The sequence below is a fragment of the Triplophysa rosa genome, linkage group LG18, assembly GCF_024868665.1.
Source record: "Triplophysa rosa linkage group LG18, Trosa_1v2, whole genome shotgun sequence".
In the NCBI taxonomy this organism is placed as follows: Eukaryota; Metazoa; Chordata; class Actinopteri; order Cypriniformes; family Nemacheilidae; genus Triplophysa; species Triplophysa rosa.
The window spans coordinates 12,064,009-12,079,014 of record NC_079907.1 but is presented as its reverse complement, the minus strand read 5'-3'; the positions used below and the strand labels follow the sequence as shown (position 1 = coordinate 12,079,014).

The following is a 15,006-nucleotide window of genomic DNA, read 5'->3' as shown; positions in this document are numbered from 1 at the left end:
CTTCGCTCCGCCCTTCCTCCCTTGACACCTGTTCGGTTTCAGATATCTGAGACTTCAAACTCATTTCTGAATCGAATGTTGAACAGAGACACCATCACAAGAATAACATATAAGAGTAAGTAAAACATGAACGATATTGTTGACCGTAATAATTACTGTCTCTAATGAACTCTGTGTTGTCTTTTAATTGAAATGTGATATTAATTATTATGATTATTAATATCACGGTTACTGTCAGTACTGGTATAATGCGAGACCCTTATTTTAATTCAGCAATAAAATTAGGTATCAACGGCAAAAAAAGTTACAGCTAACAACAGCTTATTTTAGGTTGCTCCAGCCAATTCACATGTGCAGTGAAGTTTCTGAAAGATATTTTGCTTTAGGAGACAACAATAAACACATTATGCAAAGCTATGCGCATTTGTATTTGTCTATTAAATGTATTTAATAGACTACTTCGCAAGATGTAAACACTGGTCCGGAAGGACTTTTAATATTACTTTTAAATTTAATATTATTTTTTAATTGTACATATTTAATAAAAAAGAAGATATTTGTTTAACATTTTGATTCGGTTTTAAATGTTCTGTTGATTGTTTTCTGTGTTAAAAACTAAAACAGAAAGTTCTTCTGGAACAGCGTTGTTTACGTCTTCCAAAGTGATCTATACATGCTAGTGATGTAACTATTCACCGTGAGCTGGTTGAAAATTGATTATAGTATGTGACGATTAAGTCGTTTGAGACGTTATAAAAACCGCAGTTCATATTTTGAACAGCAGGGGCCGCTGTTTTTCTGCAAACTTGGTAAACGTGGATATGCTGATATTTCTTAAAAAAGTAAAACTTAGGAAAAGTACAAAGTCTTTGTTTATATTAAAGAGACTTTTGTATTACTCATTTTTTATTTGATTTGGAATTTGTTTGCAATTTAGTTTTGTTATTTGACATAAAATATATTTTTCTTTTACAAAGAATTGTGCAGCATTACAGAAATAATAAAAGGGCAGTTGTTCATCATTCTGTAAAAAAATCGTGATTAAATCGCATCACTAGATCAGAATCGTGAATCGCATCGCGAGCTGAGTGAATCGTTACATCCCTAATACATGCTGTAAACTTGATTTTTGTTATAGTTAAAAACGAAGTGAAATTGTTGTCGTTTAGTTACAGTGGTGTATCCATCATGGCAGAATATGAAAATTAATCACAAGTGAAGGTTTTAATCGCAGGTTCAAGTTTTAATCACTCATTTGTTCAGCCTTGTTTAAAATGTAATGAAGCGAGACGACGAACATTAAAATGAAACCTAAATCAACAACTCCTGGATTAGATTTAACCTCATTGTTACGTCATCTTTATTAGTGCAACACTTCCTTACATTAAGCAAACAACATTTTTGCTAATTGTGTAAGCGCGGCACAAGGTTTCGTCATTGTTCTATACATATCATTTTGTAAATCAAATTCCTACTTAACATCACTGATTGAAAGAACAGTCTGACGGCATGAGACTTCTGTGAGAGCGAGTCGAAGGTGTTGAGTAAAAACCGCATCTGCTTCAGGGAACCACATCTTGGTTTTGGAATATTTTATGGCCTACACTAGAAATGCAGTGTAGTGGAAATCTTCCGTGGCATTTTTCACACCAAAGGGACTTTTGTAAGAAGGCCCTTCATAATTGAATTAATAGGGGTGAGGAAAGTGTGGATGAATAGATAAAACCTTCTGACCCCTGGTGGTTGGTGCATATCCCAGAGGCCTCAGCGGTGCATGAACACAGAGCTCAGGGGCGACTCGACAGTCTTACCGTGGGAGGGCAGAGGAGCGTGGGCTTTGACAGCTGTCAGAACACCCCACCGTGTCTCCACGGCCTCCTGCTCTGTTCCCAGTCGAATCTCTGGAAACACACTAGCAGCCCTCACTTCAGCTCTATGGAGCTAGCGCATGTATTTTTCAAACCTATCCCCTCCTCCACAGCCAAAAGGAATTATTTATGCCACCAAAGCTATCAAAGTTCTGCGCGTTGATGCCGGTGGAATTGCGAACATTCTGGATTTTTCCCAGCCTCAGATAGAGTGGCAATCATTGGGATAGAGGCAGAATAATGAACTATTTCCTCTGGCTGACGTGAGTCAGAACCCATTACTTCAGCGGAAGGCGAGTTCAATATGTCCTGCTCTTCATAAATTCAGCGGCGCATTATCTAATGCAGACCTGCTATTGTGAAGTCAAAATAACACGAGCTGTCACCGGCCGTTCGACAAATCAAAGGCGAAGTGTGAACAGAACACAGAGGTTGGAGCGTCTGCAAGAAAGGATGCTGTAAAATGATCTTTTATCTCTTTTAGTTTTTCTGTTGCTGCTGTAATTTCAAGACTTATTACGTTTTAAAAATGTGCCGGCAAAGTACAAGGTTGGGTTAGGGATTTATTGTGATTACTTAAAGAACAAATCTGTTGCTATAAAATGGCTCTCAAGATAAAAATAATTGAATATATTATGTTCTCTTGTTTGGTGTAGACGATGCATATCTTCTCTCGGGGCTAAACATTGAGGAGGTGTATCCGGAGACGTCGAGTTTTATCACTTATGAAGGATCGATGACAATCCCACCCTGTTACGAGACCGCAACTTGGATTCTGATGAACAAGCCGATATACGTCACAAAGATGCAGGTAAATGAATATGGACTCCGATAACTCTACTGTATAGAGCAAAATGTGTCACTTGACGCAGCAGAAACATCCACAGGTGTGCTGGTGGGTGTCGCGTAATAAATAGGTTTTGGAAACATCTGCTCCCTAGACTGGTTTTGATGCGAGTCTGTTAGGATTGGATTGACTGTGCGATAATTGCCTGACCTGCCATCAGAGAGCCGGAATGAAATCTTTGCTCCTTCCATGTTATTCCACCAGATGCACTCCATGCGGCTGCTGAGTCAGAACCAGCCCTCGCAGATATTCCTGAGCATGAGCGACAACGTGCGCCCGGTACAGCCACTAAACAACCGCTGCATCCGCACCAACATCAATTTCAGCATGCAGGGCAAGGACTGTCCCAACAACAGGGCACAGAAACTGCAGTATCGAGGTCAGTCTCTGTTTCTGTCATATGCTCCGCCTGCTCTGAATTAGAGAGCAAGACAGTACATTAAACTTGAATATGCCTCAAATTCTCAAAGACAACATTGATGCCCAGGCTGAATGGATAAATGTATTACACTGGTCAATGTATAATGAACATGTTAAATAAGGTTATTGAGGAAGAATTAGGGAGCTGAAGATTCAAGTACTTCTATCCAAATTTGGGACTTAAATGACATGCCACTGGCGTTATTAGCAACATGCACCACTACTTGACTTACAGGAATATCGAGTGACTTCATTAAAGAGGTGAATTTTCTTTATTCTCTTCACTTTTTTACACTTTTTACTTGCTTTTTGCGGTGTTTGGTCAGATGTACAGGCAGTAGCTATATGTGTCTATTCAGAAGAAATAATTGCAATACCAAAGTGGATCATAGTTAAAAATAACAGTGTAACACAATGGTTCTCAACTGGTTTTTCCACAACCTAGATTTTACATCAAATGACAAAGTTTACATTTTTTGTAAAATAATTAAGAATTTACACATTCTCTAATGGTAAAATTTGTCATAACTGTTAAACGACACCTTGCTAAAAAAAAAAACTATAGAAACCCAGTAGAAACCATCACAGAAATTCTAATGTTTTTGGTTCCTAGAACGTTCTGGGAACTAGTAACTAATATTTTATTTTGTAAGGAAAGCTTCCCTGGATAACCAAAACAAACCTTTAAATAAACCTAAAACACTTTAAATGCATATAAAACAACATAAGTGTGGTGTACCATGTCAAACAAACATGGGTTCAAAAGTTATATTAGTTTTAACCATATTACCAGATTGCACAAACTTAACATTTGATTGGCTGCATTGTCTCTGACATCAACAACAAACGATATGACAATATTTCTCGCTTTGAATAGGCGGTAATATTTTGTAAATATTTCTTATTTATTTGAAATACAGGTGTACATGAAGATATATGTTTAGCTTTTCAATATTTACATTTAAAGGGCAAGGTCAAGGCATCCTGACTGAAAATGGTTTTCTTCTTGAAGAATAATGCAGTCGGTGTTATAATACCACGTATCATTTTACTTCCAAGCGGTAGAATGGAGTGATTGGGTGTTGACTTTTTTTAAGCTCTTTTGGTTCACGTGCATTCGAGAGATGACGGAAGCTAGACATCAACGTTAATAGCATTGTCAGTATGGATATTTCTCTTAAACAAATGCATCGATTCGCTTCAGAAGACCTTTGTTAAGACCATGGAGCCGTGTTGAGCAGTTCTTTGATCGATGGATGCACTTTTTGGAGCTTCAAAAAATCAACACCAGTTCACTCCCATTCTACCGCTTGGAAGTAAAATGATACGTGGTATTATAACTTCGATTGCATTATTCTTCAAGAAGAAAACCATTTTCAGTCAGGATGCCTTGAGGGTGAGTAAAACATGGGGGAAATTTTGATTTGGTAGTAAAGTATCCCTTTTAAAATGTAGCTTTTAGAAGTGTTTTTTTGGGTCATTGTCTACCAGTTGACAACCACTGATGTAACAAACAGAATAATATTGAGGGGTTAAAGGTTATTAAAAGGGAGAAAGGGGAAAAAAGGTGTTAAAATGGAAGAAAGAAATACATTGTAGCGCAAGTAACTAAAACATCTACACCAAAACTGATACAGTTTGCATTTTGCAAACAAACAAGAGAGAGTGCATACAAATAAACAAGCATATTTATATTCATTATTACTTACAAGCAAATATTTAGCCTCAAAACATCTGTACACTGAGAAACAGTTTTATATAGAGTAGTATATTACACGCTTCAGATAATTACTGAAAAGCTCATCTTAAATGTGCATTTCTTGTCTACAGGGCTTAAAGTTTTAAGGCACCGTGCCGGATGTCTGGCTTGCGGCGTTTGACAGCGGAAAAAAAAGATTTACTTTTAAAAAGTTAATTGATATCAGTTCGAGTTCATAAGTTCGCCTACCAATGGTATGAGAGGAACACAGCTACCATTCGCAACCAAACAAACATTACTGGCCAATCAGAATTAAAATGGGGTGGGTCTTGGTTGCCGGAGTGGAGACGCCACGTTGGAGAGTACGTTAGCAAGCGAACAGTTGGCAGGATGGAGAGTACGTTTATAAAGCCTAAGCGGGGGGCAGCTTTTAAGTCCATCATGACAAATATGACATACACAAATTGGAGACTGTGACTTAATGATCGATAACTTTGTGTTGTTTCGGCAAATCATCTAATCAGACCTCCGCTTCCATTTCTGTGCGTCACAAACACGCGCATATGCGCGCGCGCGCTAACTGCAATTGAGATATCAAGGATCGCTTTCTGAAGCGTCTTAATTATTTTCAAACTTTTTCACAGCTTTTTGCACCTCTCTTACAGAGTTAAGTCATAAACATGGTCGTTTTTATCTATGTGGTTGATATGACTCAAACAAATGAAAAGAGAAGCACTCACTGCTGACTCCATAACCTTTGTAGCTTTGATAGGAATTTATATTGTTTTTTCGTTTCACAGTTTGTAGTGCAAAATTTGCCAATAGGAGTTTAAAAATGGAAAAATAAATCTGCCCCCACTAATTATTATTAAAAAAACGAGCTCAAAAAGGTCATCACTTTTGCTTTTTTCACCTGCTTTGACCAACTGTGATCTCATTACTATGTGTTGTGGATGTGACTTGTGCCATATCATCACCATTAATACCTATGAAACGAATGATTAAATTACTACTAGAGCACAAAATAGTTTAGTAGAGTACAAAATGAATCATAGATGTGGTCAGTTTATTTTGCTCTCAAAATGCCACCCTCGATAGGCCAAAAAATGTGAGTCTTTTTTGTTTTCTTTTTAAAACGTAGGATTTTTATTATGATGAATTTGGTATGTTAAGCTATGTTTTTACATACCATAATTGCATAAAACTGTGGTTTTGTGGGTTATAATTATGCCCCCACTTCTTTCGAGTCATTCTGTGGTCCATACACACATGGCATACCATCAAAGTTTAAGAAACGTCTGTCTGAGTGAGACACTCAAAAGTGGCATGTTACTAGTTAGTTTCAAGGGAAATAATGTTCAAATAAAAATTTTTTGACAAATAACTCTGCGTATGTGTGTCTCGCAACCCCGCAAAAAGAAAGTTCAGGCTCAGGATTTTTTTTTGCTTTAACCCCTGTGTGCTTCTTTAACAGTCTTAGTAAAGAAGCAGGTCGCTCTCTCAGACATGACCAGATTGAGATGCACACAATATGTTAATGCGTCTCCTGTGATGCTGTTTGCAAACTGTTTTAGCCCTGTAGCACTCCAGGATCATGGACAAAAGAACTTATATTATCTAGCTTGCTCTTATCGCAGAATTTCATTATGGGGTTTTACTTGAACTGACGGATCGAACTCGGTGCAGCACTCGTTCGAGAGGTTGAATTTACCGTCCCAGAGGGGGTGAATGAGCCATTCGAAACCATTTCCTTCCTTTATTATAATAAACTTGTTAAAAGATATAAATATCTTGGGGGTGAAGGAACAGAACGAAGCATTTAATTAGCGTTAGTTAGGCATCTGAGGTCATGTGTCTTAAGCTAGGCGATGTATCCTTTGTAAAAACCAGCACAGTGAGGTGTCTGCAGGCTAATTGAATGTTAAAATGTAGCTTGGGGTCATGAAACTAAAACTGTTGAAACTTCAACAATGAACTGTTGTTCAGTGCTGCATTTAAAGCGCTAGTTTATGCATAAATAAACATTCTGTCATTGTTTTTTCCCTCTTATGTTGCTTCAACATTTGCGCTGCTTTTTTTTCAGTGTAGCTTTGTGAAAGAAATAGGCTTTTTTTCCTGGACATGAATGTGGTCTAGGCGCACATTTCAGCAGGGAAGAACTTCAATTTTGGTCTCTTTCTTTCACACGGCTAACGTATGGCTTCAGAAGAACTGGATTATAGCACAGTCGTGGACCTTAATGGTGCTTTTACTGTGTATTTTTGGTATTTTGGAGCTCGTAAGATCCAAACTGCTGTTGTATATCAAGAGCTAGGTGTTGCTTTTGTGTTCCACTAAGGAATGACAGCATATGGGCTGTGTGCCATCATAAAAGGTGCACTCCTGAGAGCCAATCAGATTTCAGTTTAGTGCTAATGTAAGGATTAGATTAATAGTGTGTTAAAGGGGTAGTTTACTCAACAACAACAAAAAACATTTATTCACCCTCACATCATTGAAAACTTGTATGACTCTTTATGTGGAACACAAAAGATATTTTGAGAAATGTCTTCGTGGTTTTGTTTCAATGTTGTTTAGTTACCAATGTTCTTCAAAATATCTTCTGTGTTCTTCAGAAGAAAGTCATACAGGAGTGATATGAGGGTGAATAAGTGATGAAAGAATTTTCATGTTTTTAGTTCATTTTACCTTCAAGGGCTTATACACTGAATATGTTTCATACATACCAAGGATCATAATCATCTTATTTTTCCCTTCACAGTGAATGAGTGGCTGCTGAAATAAAGCCAGGATACGGATCAGCCCAAGAACACTAAACACAAGAAAAAGAATGATGGGAAATGCTGATGGGGCAGTCAAGACTGACATATATCCTGCCAGATAGTCATGACGTTGTAAAGAATAAAGTAACCCCAGGAGAGACTGCACCGTTGGCAAAGAGATCCAATTTCATACATCCAATCAAAACTAGTGACATATAGTTATAACAACTACTCAAATGTTTTGATACCTTTTTTGGGAAGAAAACAATTAAAAAAACAACATGTATTTCATAGCCTCTCCACAAATGGAACTGGATGTTTTTAGCCTTTGTACATATGGATAACTTGCTACAAATCTGGAACAAAGGGACAGGACATTGCACCCTAAACAGCGACATCCTCAAAGCATCACTGCGTTCTTAATCTTTCTGTGGGGGAGAGACCGCCGACACCATCATAGAGAAGAATGTGGGGTGATACTGTCTGTGATACAATGAGTGTCTTGGCCTTGTAAATAGAATTATTCATGCTGAAAACGAATGTGTAAAGATACAAATAAACATTTAAAAAAATAATATCAGAGGGAAAATAAATGAAAAAAGTTGAATATTTTACGCTTGGCGCACTTTGAATTTCCGGAGAAGAGCTGATGCCTTTTTTTTGTTTCATTGTTTACAATGGTCATACACTGTGTTTGATTAATGTTATCGGCCCAATAAATGTGTTTGGAAAGTTCACTTTTGTAAATATTTTCAATGTCTTTGTCTTTGTTTTGGGATGCTCATTTTAGCCTAGCTTTCTTTTTTTGCATAATATATTTTATTGTGTGGATAACCTACGAGCTACTTTTATTTTGATTTGCTCTGAAACGCATTGAATTGTGGTATTGGTCTAAGTGCAAAAAAGCAGATTTCTAATGGCAGCGTTTAATGAGATGAAAGAAGCGTTGCAGCATTCTCTCGTGTTGATTTGCTGTGGACTTACTTGCCTTAAGCAGATGGAGGCAGAATTGATCCCCCACCTTTTGTTTTAATTATATCTCAATCAATGAAGCATGCCTCTTGTTTTAACCCTGGTGTGAGGAAAAACACAGCCTGCGAGTCTGGTATTTTATCTCCCTACCTTACAGATGGCTAATAAAAAGATAAGGACAGGCAGAAAGTTTCAACAGCTCGAGCTCATGGTTATTGTGGCCATTTTTCAATCAAGCCCGCAGTGGAAGAAACATAATTGAACCTTTTGATAGATAAATACTCCCAGTGTTTCACTCCTGACAAATAATCACCCCGGGGCCTCCAAACACCTGTGATACAGTATATCTCGGTGGAGCAGACTCACTTTTTCTGCGTGTGATACCTGTTCCTGCCAAGGACTATAAATATCATAAAACTGGATGCGAGGCGCTCAGATGTTCAGAGGATATTAATAATATTCCATTAATAAGGCAATGAAAAGGTCTTGGGTTTTTAAGCGTAACAGCTGCTGTGTGAAATGGTATTAAAAAGTCCGTAGAGAAACAGATGCTCAAAGGGTCAGAGGACACCTAGGAACATCTATAACAACCCATAATAACATTTTTTTGTTGTTGACGGCTGTCATTTTCAAAGACTTCAGGCCTCTCCTTGGGTATAATTTGGATGACTATAAACGAGTATAACCTGTCAATTCTTCTCATCCAGTCCTGTGTGTTGTTTTAACAGTGGAACGGTAAATCTGGTCAAAAACACAATGTAAAGGTTATGTTTTATTTTATTTTGCATAAAGAAAATACTGTAAAACCTAGCAATGTGGCATTAAATAAATAAACAATTGAACCCAATTTTTTTATTACGTGAATTACATTATTTAAAATAATGCTTTTCGACGGTTTCAGCAGAAACAACGTAAACAAATGTTATGTGGCCCAAACTTAATTTCCGGTAGACCTTCGCAAAGAATCAATAACTGTTGAGTAGTTTTATTTTAATACAATTAATATACAATAAAATATCAATATAAATTAACATGAATATACTGTAATTGTTCTATTATAACCAAACACAGACCGGAAGTTAACTTCGGGCCAAGCGTGTGCGTCCGATGATACCATCTATACATGGCTTGTATTTCATTTTAAAATGGTATTCGATTCATGGTAGTAATTGTTGTGGTCTTATTTTTTAAAAGTAACTTCTAATGCGACTGACCCTCACAATCCATAAACTCTTGTGATTCTATATATAAATCATATTTTTTCTCATTTTAGTAGACACCCGCACCTGCAGTACAAGCTGTCAGTCCTTTGTGATTCTCACGGCCTTCACTGTATGAATCTTATCGGCCTTTGTGAGAATGTTTTCGCTCATAGTTGTTGTTTGGCTTGACACACTTCTGCCTCCTCTGTAATCCAATAAAAACAGATACACCATGGGTCAATATAGCCACACTAATGCACCCTCCTAAATACACCACACAGTTACCCTGAAAATCACATTGTGGTAACTTGAGGTGACAAGAAAAGTGTGGCCCTCGACAGCTTCATGGACATTTCCCCCACTTTTCCTGTTTTATTAAATCATGCTTCAGAAAGGTCAAACACAGATTAAACTTCAGCTGTGTGCTTGTGATCTGTTGTTTTAGTAGCTTCTGACCTTTATTTAGCTGTAACATCTCTTTCAACAACAATCCACCTCCAAACTACATGAGTTTTACAACTGAAATATTAAACGGGGTTAGAATTGAACTAAAGCTCGTGGCAAAAATGTCCCAGATATTTATGTGGAGTAAAATAAGCGTGTCTCAATCCGTTCCCTTCAGTATTTGACACTGGCCAGGGAGACATTTCTAGGGCGTTTCATTGTCGAAATCAATCATGAACACTAAAACGTATACCACCTCAAAATTCCCAGACAAAAGAATGAGAATTAGTCAGCCCAACACAATCTCACGGGAGTTCGTAACTATTTTACGATTCTTATACATCTTGTAAATATGATTTGCTTTTGCGCCAGTGATGGTTGGGTTTAGGGGTGTGGTTAGGGGAGGGGCTTCAGCATTTTTTCAAAGAATCATACATTTTTGTACGAATTCACATGAATTAGCTATACTGTAAAAAAGTCAGGAATTCCCGTGATGTGGTCATGTCTTTCAAGTTGTCAGAACACAAGCACGTGTGTAAGGCTTATTTTCTGTCTTGTTTCGAAAGAGATTTGTTTGATGACCTTCAGTTTGTAATGTGCATGAAAGAAGGATACTGTAACGTTACAAAATTATGTTTTACCAAAAGTTAGAGCTATAAGATCAAAACCCTCCTCCTTAATATGTATGTATGTATGTTAATAAATGTCTTTTTTGCGAGTTTTTAGAACATTTAATTTCTGAATGTTATAATATATGTACAGTATCTGTTTTTCTTAATAAAAATGCAAGACAAGCGCCCATTTCATAATCACCCTGTACTTTTTACACCCAAGGCAGGATTCACTACGTCATGTTATAATATAAATAGCAGCTTCATTTTAATCTGCAACCTGATAATCGTGCCACAGAGTCATTTGGGCCTTTGCTTGCCCTAATTCGTGAATACAGTATACAGAATCACATCAGTATACTAGCGATTGGAATGAGACACAGCATGTTTGGTTATAACTCTAATAACTGTTGTACAGTATTATTCTTACTCTTTCTGCGTTTTATGAGTCAACAGATGGAATGCTCTTGCCAAGAAATCTTTTACAGGAACATGGCTACACATTTATTTATCCTGTTTACTAGGGTTTTCCTTTATTTTAACATCCAAACAGAGCTCAGAATGTATGTTCTCCTGTTTATCTTCCAACATATAGAGAAACTATCCAGCTCCACCCACTTACATCCCTCTCTTTGTTTGTCTCATTATTTTACCCAGACTGCACTGCTTTAGCCAAAGCACTCAACACAAACTGCGTCTATTCAGAGATGTAGTGGGTAGAGTCGTCTCCAGGCTGATTTTCTTAAAGTTAATTCCCGGGCATTACATCCGAGAGCTTTGTTGTCTTTCCTATTTTGTAGACGATCGCTCGTAGGGGTCTTAACAGAAGCAGCAATTCCTTTTCGAGTGTGACGCAAATCGAGAAGAATAAAGCGGTTGTCATACGCTTCAACAAATTGGATGCCACGTGATGTAAAAGAGGTCAATGGTGAGAGTCATCACAGTTCTGCATTTATCCCAAAATATAACGTGCCAGTACCCCTTAAAACATCAAATACTGCATCTAACAAGTTGGCAACCTGGATTAATGATCCGGGATGGGGGGGCTATTATTCTACCTCACCGACCGTTTCAGCGCACGCCAGGCTGAATGATAATATTTCATCCCTCAGTCTCTTTAAATCCAATTAGCTGAAAGAAAGTGCTTTGTGGCACCACGCCGCATCAATTATTCATTCCAGTTTTTACACCCAATCCATGCGGATTCCTGCGCATATTAAACAGAGGGAAAGCAGCAGCCCTGCCAGATGTGCTGATCCTGGTCATTTTCATCCGGTGCCTCTCCAGAGACACGAAAGCCCATGGTGCTAGCTCACACATACAAACATAAACACCGACTGCCCAGTACATTTATAATGCCAACATACAGTGCATATCGGAACTATGCTACGGAGTTGGAAAAGGGAGTGTGATCGGAGAAGTGGGGTTGAAATCTACCTTTGCTTTAAATAGGATAAAAATCAAATTAATAAAATCTGTTTGTTAAAAATGTATACATTTCCCCTTGCAGAAGACATGTGAATGTTACATGTGCAAAATCAGTGACATTCACGTTGGTCACGTGTGATTATACATTAAAAACATGTGAATTCATTTTTTTCTGTAAGGGCTGTGCTGTTGTCATTCTTAGTTCATTTCTTTGGTAGATTTTTGTACAGTTTTTACTTCTGTAAATGAGTAATGTCTATAAAAGGGTATTGCAGAGTAACAAACCTGTGCACTTAACAACATAAAATGAATTTCCTAGACATTACATTTACTTTTATATATTTTATAATGAGATAAACGAATACCTGATGTTTGTGTTGGCTTTTTTGCTTTCAAAAGTTGTCGATAACTGAAAGATGATGTCAAGGAAGTGGCTCATGATAGGACAGAATCTGATTTGAGGAACAAAATGTAAATGAGGACATTTGATGGTTGAATACTGTATAGATCACAACAACATTGCTAAAAAGTGTTTTTCTCTTAACATTTTAATAAAAAAATAGGCACAAAAACAATTTGTGGTAATTTGCTAGTTATTAGTTTATCATTTAAAAATGAACAGCATATTTGTCAGACCACATGACAAAACTGTCAACATCCACTCAAAAACAACAGAAATGACTCATTTAAATAACTGTAAATATATAACTATTTAATAAAAAACATGTTTTTAATAATTAAATGTTTGTCTTTAAATTGTTTTGGATAAAACATCAAAGACGTTTAAATCATAAAAAAATTCTGAATAGCAGGAATGAATAGAAATGTGTAGACCACTTTGGACAACGTGGTCCAACGCTGGTCCAGAAGAACTTCCGGTTTCAATTTTACACTACACAAGCGTTTGAACAAAACACAACCAACAGAACAGTTAGAACCAAATAAAAATGTTTAAAGAATATCTTAAAGACTTAATTAAATATGTAAGATTAATAAAATGAAATGTTAAATGCATCTGGAACAGTGTTTACATCTTGTGAAGTGGTATATAGTCAAAATCTCTAAATGACATCTACTTAAAAAAATATCCCATGTTTGTGATAATAAACTATTCCCTGGAATGTCACAGGCCACAGATGAACTCACTGTTAAAAGTGCATTGCACACGACTCAAAGAGAGTGTGTACGGAGCTCAGCAGCATCGCTCTTAAGATGAATCTGCCTCCAGGAAATGAGCAACCTTTGCCCAGACAGCCAGATGAAAAAGTTGCATTGCAGAGGGTGGGAGGCCGAAACATGTCACTTTTGCCTAATTGGCTTTTCGCTCCTGCCAACTGCCCCACTTCCAGTCTCACTGGGAAGTTCATCTAGTAGACTGCGAGGTTAGAGCTCACAGGACAACTCCATTTACAGTGTAGGTGATAGTCACACAGATACGTGGTCATATCTGCCCAGCATGCACATGTAGAAAGTGATCTTATTGCCCTTATTACAAATACATAGAGACATCGGCATACAGTATAGTTTGCCTTTACTTTTCATTTAATGTTTTTTTTTTCTGTAGCAAACCATTTAAGGCCTAAAATATTACTTAAAAGCAGGTGCAAATGCATAGCCAATGTGTTCACATAGCTTTCTTGTTTAGTGTTGTGACAGCATGTAGAGATGTGCAATGCGTGATATGATTTTTAATTTGATTTTGTGCAAAGATGAGATGAGAAAATTGACCAGAAAAGCAGACATGTTAGTACAGCATATCTACTATGGCGCCCCTTGTGGTAAAGCTAAAAATGTAATGCTACTTTTATATTATGCAAAACTAAACATTTACAGTACAAATACAAGAATTACAGCAATAAAATGTGAAGTTTAAGGAGACTTAAATAACATTTAAAAAAGGCAACATAAAATCCCTTGAAGTAAACACATAACTAATCATTTTTCAAACTGATGGAGTAAATGGAATAAAAACATTTTTCTTGAAAGTTGAAAAGTGTATACTAAATTACTGAACTTGTTATTCCAGAAGCGTACAGTACACAAGCAGGTAAAGAAATCTGAGATTTTTTGTTTGACATGTAAAGACTTGGTCTTTACAACCTAGACTTATGTTGTGTTAAACATTACTTTCTGATGTTACGTATGCAACAACCTGTCAAACCGTAAAGTTACATTAAGTTAACGTTTGATTAAGTTTGGCTAAAAAGTTGCTTGAATTTAAATGATATTAACTGACTTAAAAAGTGTAGTTGAACCAATTTCAACTTTATTTTATAAGTTGTATAATATGCAACTGGATTTTTTAAGTTAATATAATATAAATTCAAGTGACTCGTAAAGCTAATTTTAAACTAAGGTTTTAAGTTGAAATAGGTGGACTTTTTTACAGTATGCAAAACATTAAGTAGAGTACATTTGTTTTTAATTTGGTAAAACTGTTTTCAGAGCATAGCATTGTGGGATAACATAGGCAGCAAAAACTGACCAGATGAAGTCATCTTAGACAGGACGTTATGCAATTCATAACATTCAAACTCATCCAAACTGGATTCTTTGTGCTTCCTCGTCTGTACACTGCCTACAAAGACTTTCTTGTTTTTTTCAAGTCTTTATCACTTCAAACTCTTTGAACAGATGAAACAAACCCCACTTCCACCTTGTTTCGCCTCTAATAAATTTGTTAAAACGAACATGTGAGTGAACAACACAAACATGTCTGTGCTGATATTATGACTGACAGATGTGGGATGGAA

At 36.8% G+C, this 15,006-nt stretch overlaps 1 protein-coding gene across 2 annotated transcripts in view; it reads left to right on the top strand.

Annotated features, from left to right (window-relative positions):
* The window catches only part of ca10a (carbonic anhydrase Xa), a 167,737-nt gene extending 159,406 nt beyond the window's left edge, over positions 1–8,331 (top strand). For both annotated transcript variants that reach the window (XM_057359014.1, XM_057359015.1), the window contains 4 exons: positions 43–115; positions 2,525–2,679; positions 2,920–3,094; positions 7,596–8,331. In XM_057359014.1, coding sequence (XP_057214997.1) covers positions 43–115; positions 2,525–2,679; positions 2,920–3,094; positions 7,596–7,618 — 426 coding nt within the window. In that variant the 3' untranslated portion in view covers positions 7,619–8,331. The remainder of the gene's footprint in view (positions 1–42; positions 116–2,524; positions 2,680–2,919; positions 3,095–7,595) is intronic.
* Positions 8,332–15,006: the final 6,675 nt, after the last annotated feature.